The sequence below is a fragment of the Musca domestica genome, unplaced genomic scaffold (assembly GCF_030504385.1).
Source record: "Musca domestica strain aabys unplaced genomic scaffold, Musca_domestica.polishedcontigs.V.1.1 1, whole genome shotgun sequence".
NCBI lineage: Eukaryota > Metazoa > Arthropoda > Insecta > Diptera > Muscidae > Musca > Musca domestica.
This window is the reverse complement of record NW_026712114.1, coordinates 30,711,347-30,724,789: the sequence shown is the minus strand read 5'-3', so window position 1 is coordinate 30,724,789 and position 13,443 is coordinate 30,711,347. Positions and strand designations below refer to the sequence as shown.

The 13,443-nt window shown below is 33.2% G+C and overlaps 1 protein-coding gene across 1 annotated transcript; it reads left to right on the top strand.

Annotated features, from left to right (window-relative positions):
* The first annotated feature begins 2,471 nt into the window (after positions 1 to 2,471).
* On the top strand, positions 2,472 to 6,177 carry LOC131802124 (myosin regulatory light chain 2). Its single transcript, XM_059121517.1, has 3 exons — positions 2,472 to 2,629; positions 4,781 to 5,020; positions 5,657 to 6,177. The coding sequence occupies exons 1-3, from the start codon at positions 2,627 to 2,629 to the stop codon at positions 6,077 to 6,079; spliced, it is 666 nt and encodes a 221-aa protein (XP_058977500.1). The 5' UTR covers positions 2,472 to 2,626; the 3' UTR covers positions 6,080 to 6,177.
* The last annotated feature ends 7,266 nt before the right edge of the window (positions 6,178 to 13,443 follow it).

Sequence of the window (13,443 nt, the reverse complement as noted above, 5' to 3'; positions counted from 1 at the left end):
ATTTTTAGAATATGTTAAAATTGCGTGATATACCAGATATAGTCGACCGAAGTATTCAATTTTCATACTTCATCTAATACTGATAAAATTATTGGTATCGCAAAATTACAAGAAAATCGAACATTCACATCTAATTTTATGCGAAATCATAAATACCATACTTATCTCAAGTTTCTCAAGGTTGAAATAATGGGATGTTTGAAATAAGAGGAGAACCAGATGCTTATTTCAGATTTTGTGATCGATTCTGAAAGGAATCGAATGGTAATTTCGCGCTTTATAAGCTTTAAAATTTCACACATCCCACTATTTATATTAACCCAAGGAATATATCGATTTACTCCTTCTGGTATCTCCCCCACAAAAGTTCGAAATGTTGAATATCCATTAAGCTTCTAAACCACTAAATTAAGATCCACTTCTTCTGGTACCTCGCCCACAAAGGCTCAAAATCTTGAATATCCATTAAGCTCATTGACATTCGATTCCATTCACTTGGAACATCCAAATATTTCCGTCAACACAAGATCTCTTATAAAGATTGTAGAGACCCGACCATTTATTTGGCTACCTCCCCGCATTGAGTTCAAGATTTTGAAAAACACAACTATCAAGAACTCGAAATAAGCAATCAACACTCTTCAAATTTCACACATACAAAAATTTTTGCTTATAGAATATCTATTGTGCAGATGATATATATCTGTGAACCCTTTCTGATACCTCACTCATAAAGGGTCACAATTTTCCATACTTTTATCTGTCATAACTTGCGAAACAAGTCAGCGCTAAGGCCTACCGATCTATACCAATGTTGTCAACCTTTATTATTTTTTATATCAACATTTTGCGTTTGAAAGTTATCGCTTTTTGTCGGTAACTCAAATTATGAGTTAGAGAATCCCACTACAGGTCTTCCTATAGACCCCACTTAGAGGTACCTACCGATATTTGGTATTTTAATCATTTTGGCATCATTGTTCAACGGGAAAAATATATAACGCTCTAATACTACATTTCAGCTCTTATAGATATATGTTTTCAAAAGTATAACGTGCGAAATGTTGGAGGCTATTTAAAGTTCGTAGAGCTCAACTATTTTTGACATGTTGTATCATATATATCATATCATATAATCTTTATATTTTGAAATATAACATCACTTCATCACTTTTCAATTGACGATATAGATTAGATCTGTGTCAAAAAATGCACTCAAAATTCCTTTTTATTTCATAACAATTATCTCATCCAATTTCAAAGAATATGATTCCTCCAAAAAATTGTACATTGCATCCTATAATCCATCTAAGTTATATAAAAAATCTTTGTATTTAAATATGGCTGCTTTCAAAACAATTCCAAGAGAAATGTTAAAAATAAACAAAAAAATGTTTTTTTTTTTTCGTTTTGTAGTGGAACAACAATGAAGAAAAAATATCATCGGCGAATGAATATGAAAAAAAAATATTTGGTCTATATATGTAAAATAGAATATTCAAAATTGGATTGGTATCTACAATTTCATGCGTAATGATGAGCAGCTAGAAACGAATGAATTTTTTCATTATTGCACAATGGGTTTATATATATTTGTGTATACATACGAAATGCACCCACACAAGCGCATTATCGTCTAGACCCCGAGGAGCACGGATAAGGGGAACCAGTCACCCACCCACCCACACATCTGCAGAATGTATGTGTTCTTTTTTTTCTTTGGGGTAATGGTTTTGGCCCACTCAAATGCCAATGAAACAACTTTTGTTTGAAATTTAAAAAAAAATCAGAAATGTTTTGAAAAATATATGTACAAGGTGAGAAAGGCAGAACAACAACTACACAAACAATGCGAAATGAGACTAAACTAAACGCATACAATGAAATATAAATAGAAACGATTTTTAGTGAGCTGAAAGCAAAATACCACACATGTACAGGGGATCGAGTGTGTGGACCAAAGAGTAAGCCACAATGTTGGTGATTGTTATTATGTGGTGCTCTCACAATATCTGCTCTCTCGTACATGTGTAGATATAGCCATGAAAATACTGCCTCCAGTGGGATACACATGAGAATCGGTGTTTAATATTTCCCAATCCATGACTAACTGAGAAAACAAAGAACTCAGAGAATGAGTCTCACACACAAATTCTTTTTTGGGGGTTTTATTATTAGAATCGGTTGTGAGAGTTGTGTGGATAGTGAGAGCAAATGGCTTTCTTCTGCACGCAATAATACCCCACCCAGCCAGACGCTGTAGCATTGACTGACTGAGTATTTATGTATATAAAAAAATTATACCCTGTAGCTGCTGCCAACGAAATCCGACGAACGAACACGTACAACCTAAAAATGGTATCAGCGCTATACGAACGCTTACAGGTGTTTGTGTTCGTATATGTGTGAGTGCTTGAGATCCCTGATGATGTTGGCTAAACGTGTGATTTTCGTATGGCCCATTGTCTAAGTGTGTGGTAGTTTGCCGTTGTAGTTGTGGGAAAATTGGAAAATTTCTCGGCGAAAATTATTCTTCAAATATCATCGACGAATCGATAAAATCAGCCAGAACACTCACTGTGCTCCGTCCGTTCGTTTTACCTAGCGACTAACCAAAACTATCACCATGGTAAGGATACGAACCAGAACAAAGCATAATGAATTGTTTGAAAAGAAAAAAATCAACAAAAAAGGATTATTTTCAAAGGATATGGCGGGCACAAAATAAAATATATAAATTAATTAATAACAAAAAAATGTGAAACAGAATATGTAAAAGAAGTGGCAAAATAGTGAAATGCAAAATGGAGAAAAATATTAAAACTTCAAAACTCGAAAAAGAAAAATAAAAAAAAAAAACAAAAATTAACAAAAAATCAAAGGACTTACAAAAAAATATGTCAACTTTCTAGAAAAAAGGACAAGTTTGGTGTTCAAAGTTTTGTTCTAAAAATACGAATTTAAGTAATACGAGACATTTAAAATCATCATCATGAAGAAGAAGCACAAGATGTATTGATGTGTTTGTGTGTAAACTAGAGTGAGATAACACTATAACGCAATTCGTAATATCATATTGCGTCTGGTTGGACTATAAATAGAAATTTTTGTTCGTATATAAAGACTTTGAATATAAACCAAGTGAAAACTGTGTATGTGAATGTCGAATTTTATTATGAATTTATTGCGTAATTTATATGAAAGGAATTCTGAATTCATAGCCAGCCATTGCCAACACAAATTGAAATATCTTCATTATTTTTTGAAACAAAATTTATGAAGTGTTGAAACATATGTACATTTACAAAAAATATTGAAATATTTTTCACTTCAAGGTGAATTTGTAATTGAAATATTTTTTTTCGAAACGAAAATTGAATTTAAATAAAAAAAGGCGTGAAATGTAAATTACTATTTAAATAATTTCTTTAGGTTTATAAACCTTAAAAAAATAAGTCCTCTTATTTTTCTTGTTTCTAAAGTTTATAGCCAGTTTCGAAAAATTTAAACCGGTTTTACGGTTATTGGATTCGGTTTTATGGCTATTGAAACCGGTTTAGCGAATAAAAAAACCGATTATGGGACATATGTTTTCATTTCATAAATTACTTCTAATTTCAAATGACTTTCTTTTTCTTAAAAAAATTTATTTTGAAAATACAATCCTTTTGTTAAAAAGTTTAATAGATATGATGTCAAGACTCTTATTGTCAAGCCCACATGCCTTCCATGGCTAGCTCTATCTAACTCCCACAACGGAAAATGCAATTATATTTTTTTTTTTTTGAAAAGATTCTGAAATAAATATCAGATGTATGTAATATTTTTATTATTGCAACCTGAAATATATATCTTTCAATTGGATAAGGCTATTGAATTATCAAATAAGTCATATCTTAATGAATATTTATTGTGTTTAAGAATTCACTTAGATCCTTCTTCAACTTTATTTCAAATGATAAACTAAATTCTAAATATTTTAGATGATCATATTGATATTTTATTGTCACATTATATATCGGATTGGCTAGTGAGCGCACAGTTTCCTTCTCATTTATGACATTTATTCATTACATTTGGAAATAGTTACATAAATTGACGAATAAAATTCATGGAATAAACAAATTTGCTCATAATATCTATGAACTTATACCTATTTAATAAAATATAGGAATTGTTTATCTAATCAAGATCTTTTCCCATCTTTTTAAAAATAACGAATTATGGATTTTTTTTTTGAATTCATTTTACTTTCTGAATATATTTTTTAAGAATTTTGTTCATAAATCTACAAAGAATTCTCTCAAATTTATGAGTTTATAAAATAGTTTACGATTTTGTTCATAATAAAATTCATAATATCTACAACCATTTTAAATGAAATGAAAGTAATCTAAATTAAATATTTATTTATTTCATAATCAACCAAAAAAAAAAAAAAAAAAAAAAACTTAAAATCAACGAAATGTTCATTGGTTTTATGAAACAATTCATAAATTTCGCTAAAAAAAAACATAGATTTAATGGCAATTTTATCGATTTTATAAAATAAATTATGCTATTAATTACTTTATAAAACCTTCAAATTTGTTTAACTAAGCAATGAATTTTATGATGTTGTTCATAAAACAAATGAATTGTTTCATACGAAATCAAAGTATTTTATCGGTGGCCTCAAAAAAATTGCCTGGTGGTGATATCCTTTGAAAATAATCCTCATCACAAATTCGCAAAAAAGCGAAAAAACTAATTTTATTATGTTTTCCTCCAATAACTCTAGGCTGATGAGAAGAAGAAGATCAAGAAGAAGAAGACCAAGGAAGAGGGTGGTACCTCCGAAACCGCCTCTGAGGCCGCATCTGAGGCAGCAACCCCTGCACCAGCTGCCACCCCAGCTCCCGCCTCCACCACTGGCTCCAAGAGAGCTTCCGGTGGCAGCCGTGGTTCCCGCAAATCCAAGCGCGCTGGCTCCTCCGTCTTCTCTGTTTTCTCCCAAAAACAGATTGCCGAATTCAAGGAAGTAAGTATTTTTGGACAAATTTTTTAATTTATATTAAGACTAAAAATTGCCAAAATTGTTGGACTTATTTTCAAAATGAAAATATTTTATCAATGAAAATGTTTTACGTTGGAAATATGGCTTAAAAAGTTTCTTTAATACTGAAAATGTTGTTTTAACATTAAAAATGTTGCGTCAACATCTTAGATGTTGCCTTAACATCGATTTTTTTGCATCAACGTTGAAAATATTGTTTCACAATTAAAAATTAAGCTTTAACGTGGAAAATGAGGCCCAGACAATGAAAAATTCTAATAAGTGAAACCAATTTAATTGCAAATGTTAACAAAATTGTTAACTTTAAAATTTAAAATATTGCTTCAACATCGATTTTTTTGCTACAAAATTGAACATTTCTCATTTAAAAATTAAGCTGTAACGTGGAAAATAAGGCCCAGACAATGAAAAATTCTAATAAGTGAAACCAATTTAATTGCAAATGTTAACACCTGTAGTAATTTGTTCCATTAAAACAAAATTATAGTCTTAAAATATTTCCCACAATCCATTTTCTAAAAAAAATATATGTAACCACCGCTGTAGCTTAAAACCTTCGCTAATTTGCCATTACTATTGTTATTATTCTCCCCCTCATAGGCTTTCCAACTTATGGATGCTGACAAGGACGGCATTATTGGCAAGAACGATTTGCGCGCCGCTTTCGATTCCGTTGGCAAAATCGCCTCCGACAAGGAATTGGATTCCATGTTGAGCGAAGCCTCCGGTCCCATCAATTTCACACAATTGTTGACCTTGTTCGCCAACCGCATGGCCTCCTCCGGTGCTAACGATGAAGATGAAGTCGTCATTGCCGCCTTCAAGACCTTCGATAATGACGGTCTCATCGATGGTGATAAATTCCGCGAAATGCTCATGAACTTCGGTGACAAGTTCACCATGAAGGAAGTCGATGATGCTTACGATCAAATGGTTATCGATGACAAGAACCAAATCGATACCCAAGCCTTGATCGAAATGCTCACCGGCAAGGAAGCTGAAGAAGAAGAAGAAGCCGCCTAAATTTCATTTCATTTATTTTTTTAAATGTATAGATGTTTTTGTACACAACATTTTTTTTCTCTTCCAAAAAAAGAAAATGCCATTCAACACACTTTTAAGCACTTCTACTTTTTACTTTTAACTCCATAAGATACAACAAGAACAACCACAAAACAAGAAAACAAATCTCTAAAAAAATGATAAGAAAAAAAACAAATTTTCCAAAAAGAAAATCTCAAAAAAATATTAAAAAAATTAATAAAAAATAATCAATTGTTTTAATAATTGCAAAAACAAAACAAAAAAACATCTAAAACAATTTTAAAAAATCCAAAAAAAAAAAAAAAACGAAACGACGACTTGCAACGATAACGACCATAGGCTAAATGGATAAATGGACTATGAGCTGGAGTGGATGGATTTGAGAGTGAGTGTGTGAGTGTGGGGTGGGGAAAGTAAAATGCTTGGTATTTTGCCCATCTACCTCAACTGATCAACACACACGCACACATCCACAGCCCGCCTTTGCTAGGCATTGGAGAATAGAATGGAAATTCTTTCATATCGATTTTTCTGTGTGGAAAGGCGGGTTCCCCCGAATTATGACCCCAACCCCCCTTTGATATATATGATTTATTATGAAAACAAAAAACTATTATTATTTATTTATTTTATTTAGTTAAAAACAAAACTCGTTCGTTTGTTCGTTCATTGGTTATTAGCAAATTTTTACAAACAAAATGAAAAAAAAAAATTAAACAAAAAACATAGTTGTTTATAAAACACACAAAATAATTAGAGAAGAAAGAAATTTGATTTCTATGACTTATAGAGAGCCATTATTTCTTATGCTTGCCTTAAAACAACAACAATGCTTAATGTTTTAATGCTTGTTATTTATGTTTGCTATTACTTATACTAACCCACCCAAAACCTTGATGGGCTAAAAACAAAAGATGTTAAATTAAAAAAAAAATATATAGTTTGCCTTTTTTTGTTTTTGGTCCCAATATTTCTTCATGGAATTTCCGTTGAAGAAATGTTTGTTGTTATTACTAACAAATATTATTATTATTATTGATTGATTGCAAAAAAAATATTATCTCAAGAAAAAGAACACATATTTCATGTATTATTATAGTACTAGTTTATATATAAAGATTTAAATTAAAAAATATATATTTTTTTCAAATACCTGCTTGGCTGTTGGATGAACACAGAGTCCAGCCTAGTTGAGGGGAATTTGAAAAAAACGACTTGTAAACTTAATGGGAAGTTGCACATAAAACGCTTCCACAAAACAAAAAAACAACAAAAACAATGAGTTTCCTTGTTAAAAAAAAAACCAACTAATATTTGATTGAAACCTAATTAGCGGGCCAAAGAGAGAGAGCGAGACTTTCTCTTTGCGCCTGGCCTAGCTTTTAAGTTAACTTTCTAACAATTACATGGCGTGACGAGTTTACAATCTACCCTAGATCTACTATACTCATCTATATATAAACATATAATATCATTGCTTTATTGCTCAAATTGCAAGTGCAACAAAAAATTATTTTATTTTTCACTATATTTTTATTGATTGCAAATTTAAAACCGAAATCCTACTTTCCACCCAACATCTGACGAGAAAGAGGTAAAAATTAAATATTTTTTCTTTAACATCCAACAAGAATTACCAATCTAAATAAAAGTTCACTTGTGACTTGTATACTGTAAAACAATAACAACATGAATGTTAAGAACAACAATAATTTCTTAGTTTAAAAAAAATAAATATAGTTAAAACTCGAAAACGTTAAGAAAAAAAAAACAAATAATGATGATTTTATATAAATATTAAAAACAAACAAATACACACACAACTCTTACTCTAACTATTCTACTACATAATGATTTACAAAGATATACTGAAAAACAAAAAAACTATACTACTTAGCTGTATCCAAAAACATTTTTTTAACAAATCAAAAAAATGCAAACGAAACCTAAACATGTTCTCATAACTCAAAATTGTAGAGAAATATGAAAAAAGGCTTTCAATAAAACAAAAGAAAAATCAACGATTATCGTTATAAGAAACGTCTTGACAAAAAAAAAAAAAAAAACAAGCTTAAAAACCAACAAGCAAAAGAAATTTCTAGTTTGTTTTATTTAAAGAAAAAACGAAAAAAATCTAAGGATTCTCAAAATCCCCCCAAAAAAGTAGCCAAGAAACGAACACGAACTCTCTATCTCTCGCTCGCTCGCACGCCCAATGAACGAACCTTAAGAAATGTATTTATAAACTTAAATTTAAAATTCTCTCAGTTTATTTCCATACAGTATAAGAATAGCAGTAATACTCTTTGTACTCACACTACTCTTGCTCTCTCTCTATCTAGATTTAAATTTCTCTCTTCTCTTATTTTATTGTATTTATTGTATTGCTCGCACCGTATTGCACCACTACCAATGAAAATGCTCTTAGCACCAGCGTGACAACATTTCATGTCATTTGTTAACACAAAAATCAACCAAATTGTCCGTTTCCTTGACTGTGCAAGCATCAAGACCTCCCTTACAACGGAAATGCTTCACAATCACTCGATTATGAAAATGTTTTAAAATATTAATGAATGTTTTATGTTGTACTGGATGCCCGCCCGCACCCCTTTATATTTTCTATGTATGATCGTACTAATTGGTATTGATGAAGACTCAAAACACTATATCTTGTAGTTGTGGGTCAATAATAGTGTAACTAAAATTTCCAGAATTTTTTTAACGATCTAAAGAAAATTGAAGTTCTAATCGAAATTTATGATAAATGTCCCAAATAATGCAAAAATGATCAATAAGTCATTTAAATTTAAAAATGATTTGAATGCAAAAAAATACGAGTAAGTGAAAATCTTGATCAATATGTCGTTTGAAACCATAGCCAAACCTAATTTCTAATAATTTAGTAGTTTCACGGGAACGGTGCGAGCAAAACGTTTTTGCATAAGAAATGTTAGAATCAATTTTATTTACTAATCCAATTGCCCCTGATAGAAATTAAGGAATCAAGATAAGGTAGATATACATTCAGTTAGGGAAGAAGACTTAATGCTGACAGTATTCAGCATCGAAAAAATCCATACATATAAACTTGAAATCCAGAATATGGAAGTAGGAGGGACCAACTTTACGATACGAAACAACTTTAGCCTTGACTTTAAAACTTTCCCAAAAACAATGGACATGAATTCTGTTGATTCCTTTCACTTTATGTCACCTGGTTTTCTAATTCTTAAAGACCGATGAAGCGAGAATTAGAAGAAGAGAGAAGGACGAAAAACTTTAAGAAGCGTATAAGGGATCAGATGAATAATTAGTAAGGAGACATTTATCTCATTCCACGACTTGTTTATAAACAGTATGCTTTTGACATTGACATTGCTCGCAGATATACCGGGTGAGTTAAAAAAAAAACAAGTAAAAAAAGCAGTAAGTTCGGCCGAGCCGGACTTTGAATACCCTCCACCATTAGGAAATTTTCAAAAAATAAAATCCATTAAAAGTTCTGTTAAAATCTTAAAAATACCGAATCGATATTCGGTGCCGATATATTGGGGGGGATATACGGCATTGTGGACCTATACAGACAAAACTATGTTCGGGGGTAAAGTACTCACAATGAACTTCTTGTGTAGAATTTCAGACAATTCCCTTGAAAATTGTGGCTAAAATCATCAAAATACCGCCAAACTTACTTTCTTTTTAAAAAATACTCCAGACACAATAGTCCAACGGATTGGTATCCGGAGATTTTGGTGGCCATTGTGGGCTGGAAATGAAGCGAGGAAAGGTTTGCGGCCAAAATGTTTGCTTGCCCAAGGCTTTAATACACGATAATATTCGGCATTTATTCTGATGCATCTGCCGATTAATACGAGCGTAGAGCGAGCATCGGCTGTTATGGCGGCCCACACCATCACCATGGCTGGCGCTTGAGTTCTACCAAGGTGCACATTTTCAACCGACCTCTTTGGCAAGTAAACACGATCATTTTATTTATTTACAAATTGCTGGTCAATGAATGTCTTATCATCGGAGAAAACCAAATTCGGCAGTTCACCATTTTCGGCTAAGCGAAGCAACTCTTTAGATCTTTTGAGTCTATTTTCTTTCAGTGGCGGTGTAAGTTCTTGCACTTTTTGGAATTCCAATAGCTTTACCCCGAACTCATTTTTCAATATTTGGCGAATGGAACATTGCGATATTACCACTTGTTTTCTTCCGTCCACTTTTTTGACGTCGGGCTACGCTACCCGTATCACGGTAACGAGCGATGACACGAGACACAAAAGGTTTATTCATATTTAAATGCTGGAGTGCTCTAACGATAGCCACTTGTGGTTTTCCAGCCAAATATAAAGAAATCACACTATCATGCTTGAATTCCATCACGAATAAGTTGGTTGCAGTTTTTTCATCTTACCCTGTATACCCTCAGAGTTTGGCGATTTATTTAGGTGCATCCTTTTTATACCCTACACCACAAGGTGGTCAGGGTATTATGTCTTTGTGCATTTGTTTGTAACAGGCAAAAGGAAACGAGATAGACCCATAGTTCCTTTTGATGATCTGCATAGAATCACATTCTGAGTCGATTTATGCATGTCCGTCCTTCCGTCCATGTATTCTTGTGAGCAAAATGCAGGTCGCATTTATTATCCGATTGAGATGAAATTTTGCAAACAACATTTGTTTGGCCCAAGGGCGAACCCTATTGAAATTGGAGATAATCGGTAAAAATTTAGATATAGCTCCTATATATATCTTCGTCCGATTTGCCTTTTATTGTGCACCAAACGTGTAATATCAGCCCGAATAGTATGGAATTTTGCACATACAACCAAATTAGGCCTGAAAATAAGTATGCCAAATTTTATCGAAATCGGTTCAGATATAGCTATAGCCAGTTTGTTATTTTTGTCCTCCGCAGTCGTAATATGCACTCTGTAACAACAATATTTGGGGAAATATATCAAATACAGCTCAGAAATATCTTTGCCAAATTTTATCGAGATCGGTTCAGATTTGGATATAGTTTCCATATATATTTTTATCCGATTTCAAATTAATTTCGCACCAAATGGGCAATACAAGTCCGAATTTAAAAGATACAAATGCTTCGGCATATTTAGTCCTTTGAATTTTAAATTATAATTATAATCATAGCTCGGGGTAAAGTCATTGAAAATCCAAAAAGTTCAAGAACTTACACCGCAACAGAAAGAAAGTAGACTCAAAAGAACTAATGAGTTGCTTCGCTTGGCCGAAAGTGGTGAACTGCCGAATTTGGTTTCCTCCGATGAGAAAACATTTGTTGTCCAGCAGTTTGTAAGCAAACAAAGTGATCATGTTTACTTGCCAAAGAGGTCAGCTGAAAATGTGCGCCTTCGGTTGGCCACCAGAACTCAAGCGAAAGCCATGGTGATGGTGTGGGCCTCCACAACAGCCGATGGTTGCTCTCGACTCGTATTAATCGACCGTGGTATCAGATTAAATGCCGAATATTATCTCGAAAATATTCTGGAGGTTGTATTAAAGCCTTGGACCCGAAAACATTTTGGCCGCAGACCTTGGACATTTCAACAGGACTTAGCACCATCGCACTCAGCATGCGCAACCCAAGTATAATTACAAAAAGAGGTTCCTAGCTTCATTTCCAGCGCACAATGGCCACCAAAATCTCCGGATACCAATCCGTTGAACTATTATGTCTGGAGTATATTGGAATGCAAGGTAGGCACTGAAAAATGCCGAGCACCTGTGTCGAGCACCTTAAGCAAGCGATTCGTTGGCAATGGATCAAAATACCGCGTGGCAACATTCGGGCAGCGTGTGACGGTTTCCTTTGGCCGTTTGAAGGCCATAATTCGTGCCAAAGGTGACCAATTCGAACAAACTTAAACTTATTCTAAAATGTGATGCTATTTCCGACATTTTTTTGCTTTCATTCAATAAAATTAAAAAAAAAACAGTAAGGAAAGCTCAAAAGTCGGGCGGGGCCGACTATATGATACCCCACACCACTATGCATATTTAGTAGAGCTCTCGTTAAAAGGTTTATACAGGGCATTTCAGAGCTCTATGAGATATTTGATACAAAATCAAAATCTATCTAATTTTATCGTGCATTTTACGAACTATAGCTATCTCTGAACCGGGTTTCTCCAAATTTTACGTATTCTTCTTCTTCTTCTAGACTGGTGATTTGGGCTGATATTGACCATTTTGTGCACATTTAACCCGAAATCGGATGAAGATATATATGAGAGCTATATCCAAATCTGAACCGATTTCGATAAAATTTAAAACAGCTATTCCTGTGCTCCATCTAATACCTGGTACCAAATATCACGGTTGTGGAGTGAATATTACGAATGTATGGGACTAAAATTCTAAATCGGATGAAACATATATATGGTTGCTATATTTATATCTGAACCGATTTTCACTAAATTTGATATACTTGCTTCTAGGCTGAATTTTGTCCGATGTACTAAAATTCAGTCCATTTGGACTTATATCGGCCATTTGGTGCACAATTAACCCGAAATCGGATGAAGATATATATGGGAGCTATATACAAATCTGAACCGATTTCGATAAAATTACAAACATCTATTTCTGGGCTGCATCTTATATCTGGTACCAAATATCATTCTTGTGGAGTGCATATTACGAATGTGAGAGGCTTAAACACCAAATCGGATGAAAGATATATATGGGAGCTATAGCTATATCTGAACCGATTTTTTCCAAATTTGATATACTTGCTTCTAGGCTGAACTCGGTTGGGTGTGCCAAAATTCAGGTAATTTGGAGTGATAGTGGACATTTGGTGCACATTTAACCCAAAATCGGATGAAGATATATATGGGAGCTATAGCTGTTTCTGAACCGATTTTCTCCAAATTTGTTGTATTTGCTTTAAGGCTAATCTCGGTCACATGTGCCAAAATTCGGGCCATTTGGGCTGATATTGGTCATTTGGTGGTCAATTAACCCGAAATCGGATGAAGATATATATGGGAGCTATATCCAAATCTGAACCGATTTCAATAAAATTTAAAACAGCTATTTCTGTGCTCCATCTAATACCTGGTACAAAATATCACGGTTGTGGAGTGCATAGTAGGAATGTGAGGAACTTAAAGATCAAATCGGATGAAAGATATATATGGGAGCTATAGCTATATCTGAACCGATTTTCTCCAAATTTGATATACTTGCTTCTAGGCCGAACTCGGTTGGGTGTGCCAAAATTCAGGTAATTTGGACTGATAGTGGATATTTGGTGCACATTTAACCCGAAATCGGATGAAGATATATATGAGAGCTATATCTAA

Bases quoted from the DNA above. Each gene is read 5' to 3' on its own strand.
- LOC131802124 (XM_059121517.1), top strand. The intron at 5,021-5,656 runs GTAAGTATTTTT...TCCCCCTCATAG, and splicing joins AGATTGCCGAATTCAAGGAA to GCTTTCCAACTTATGGATGC.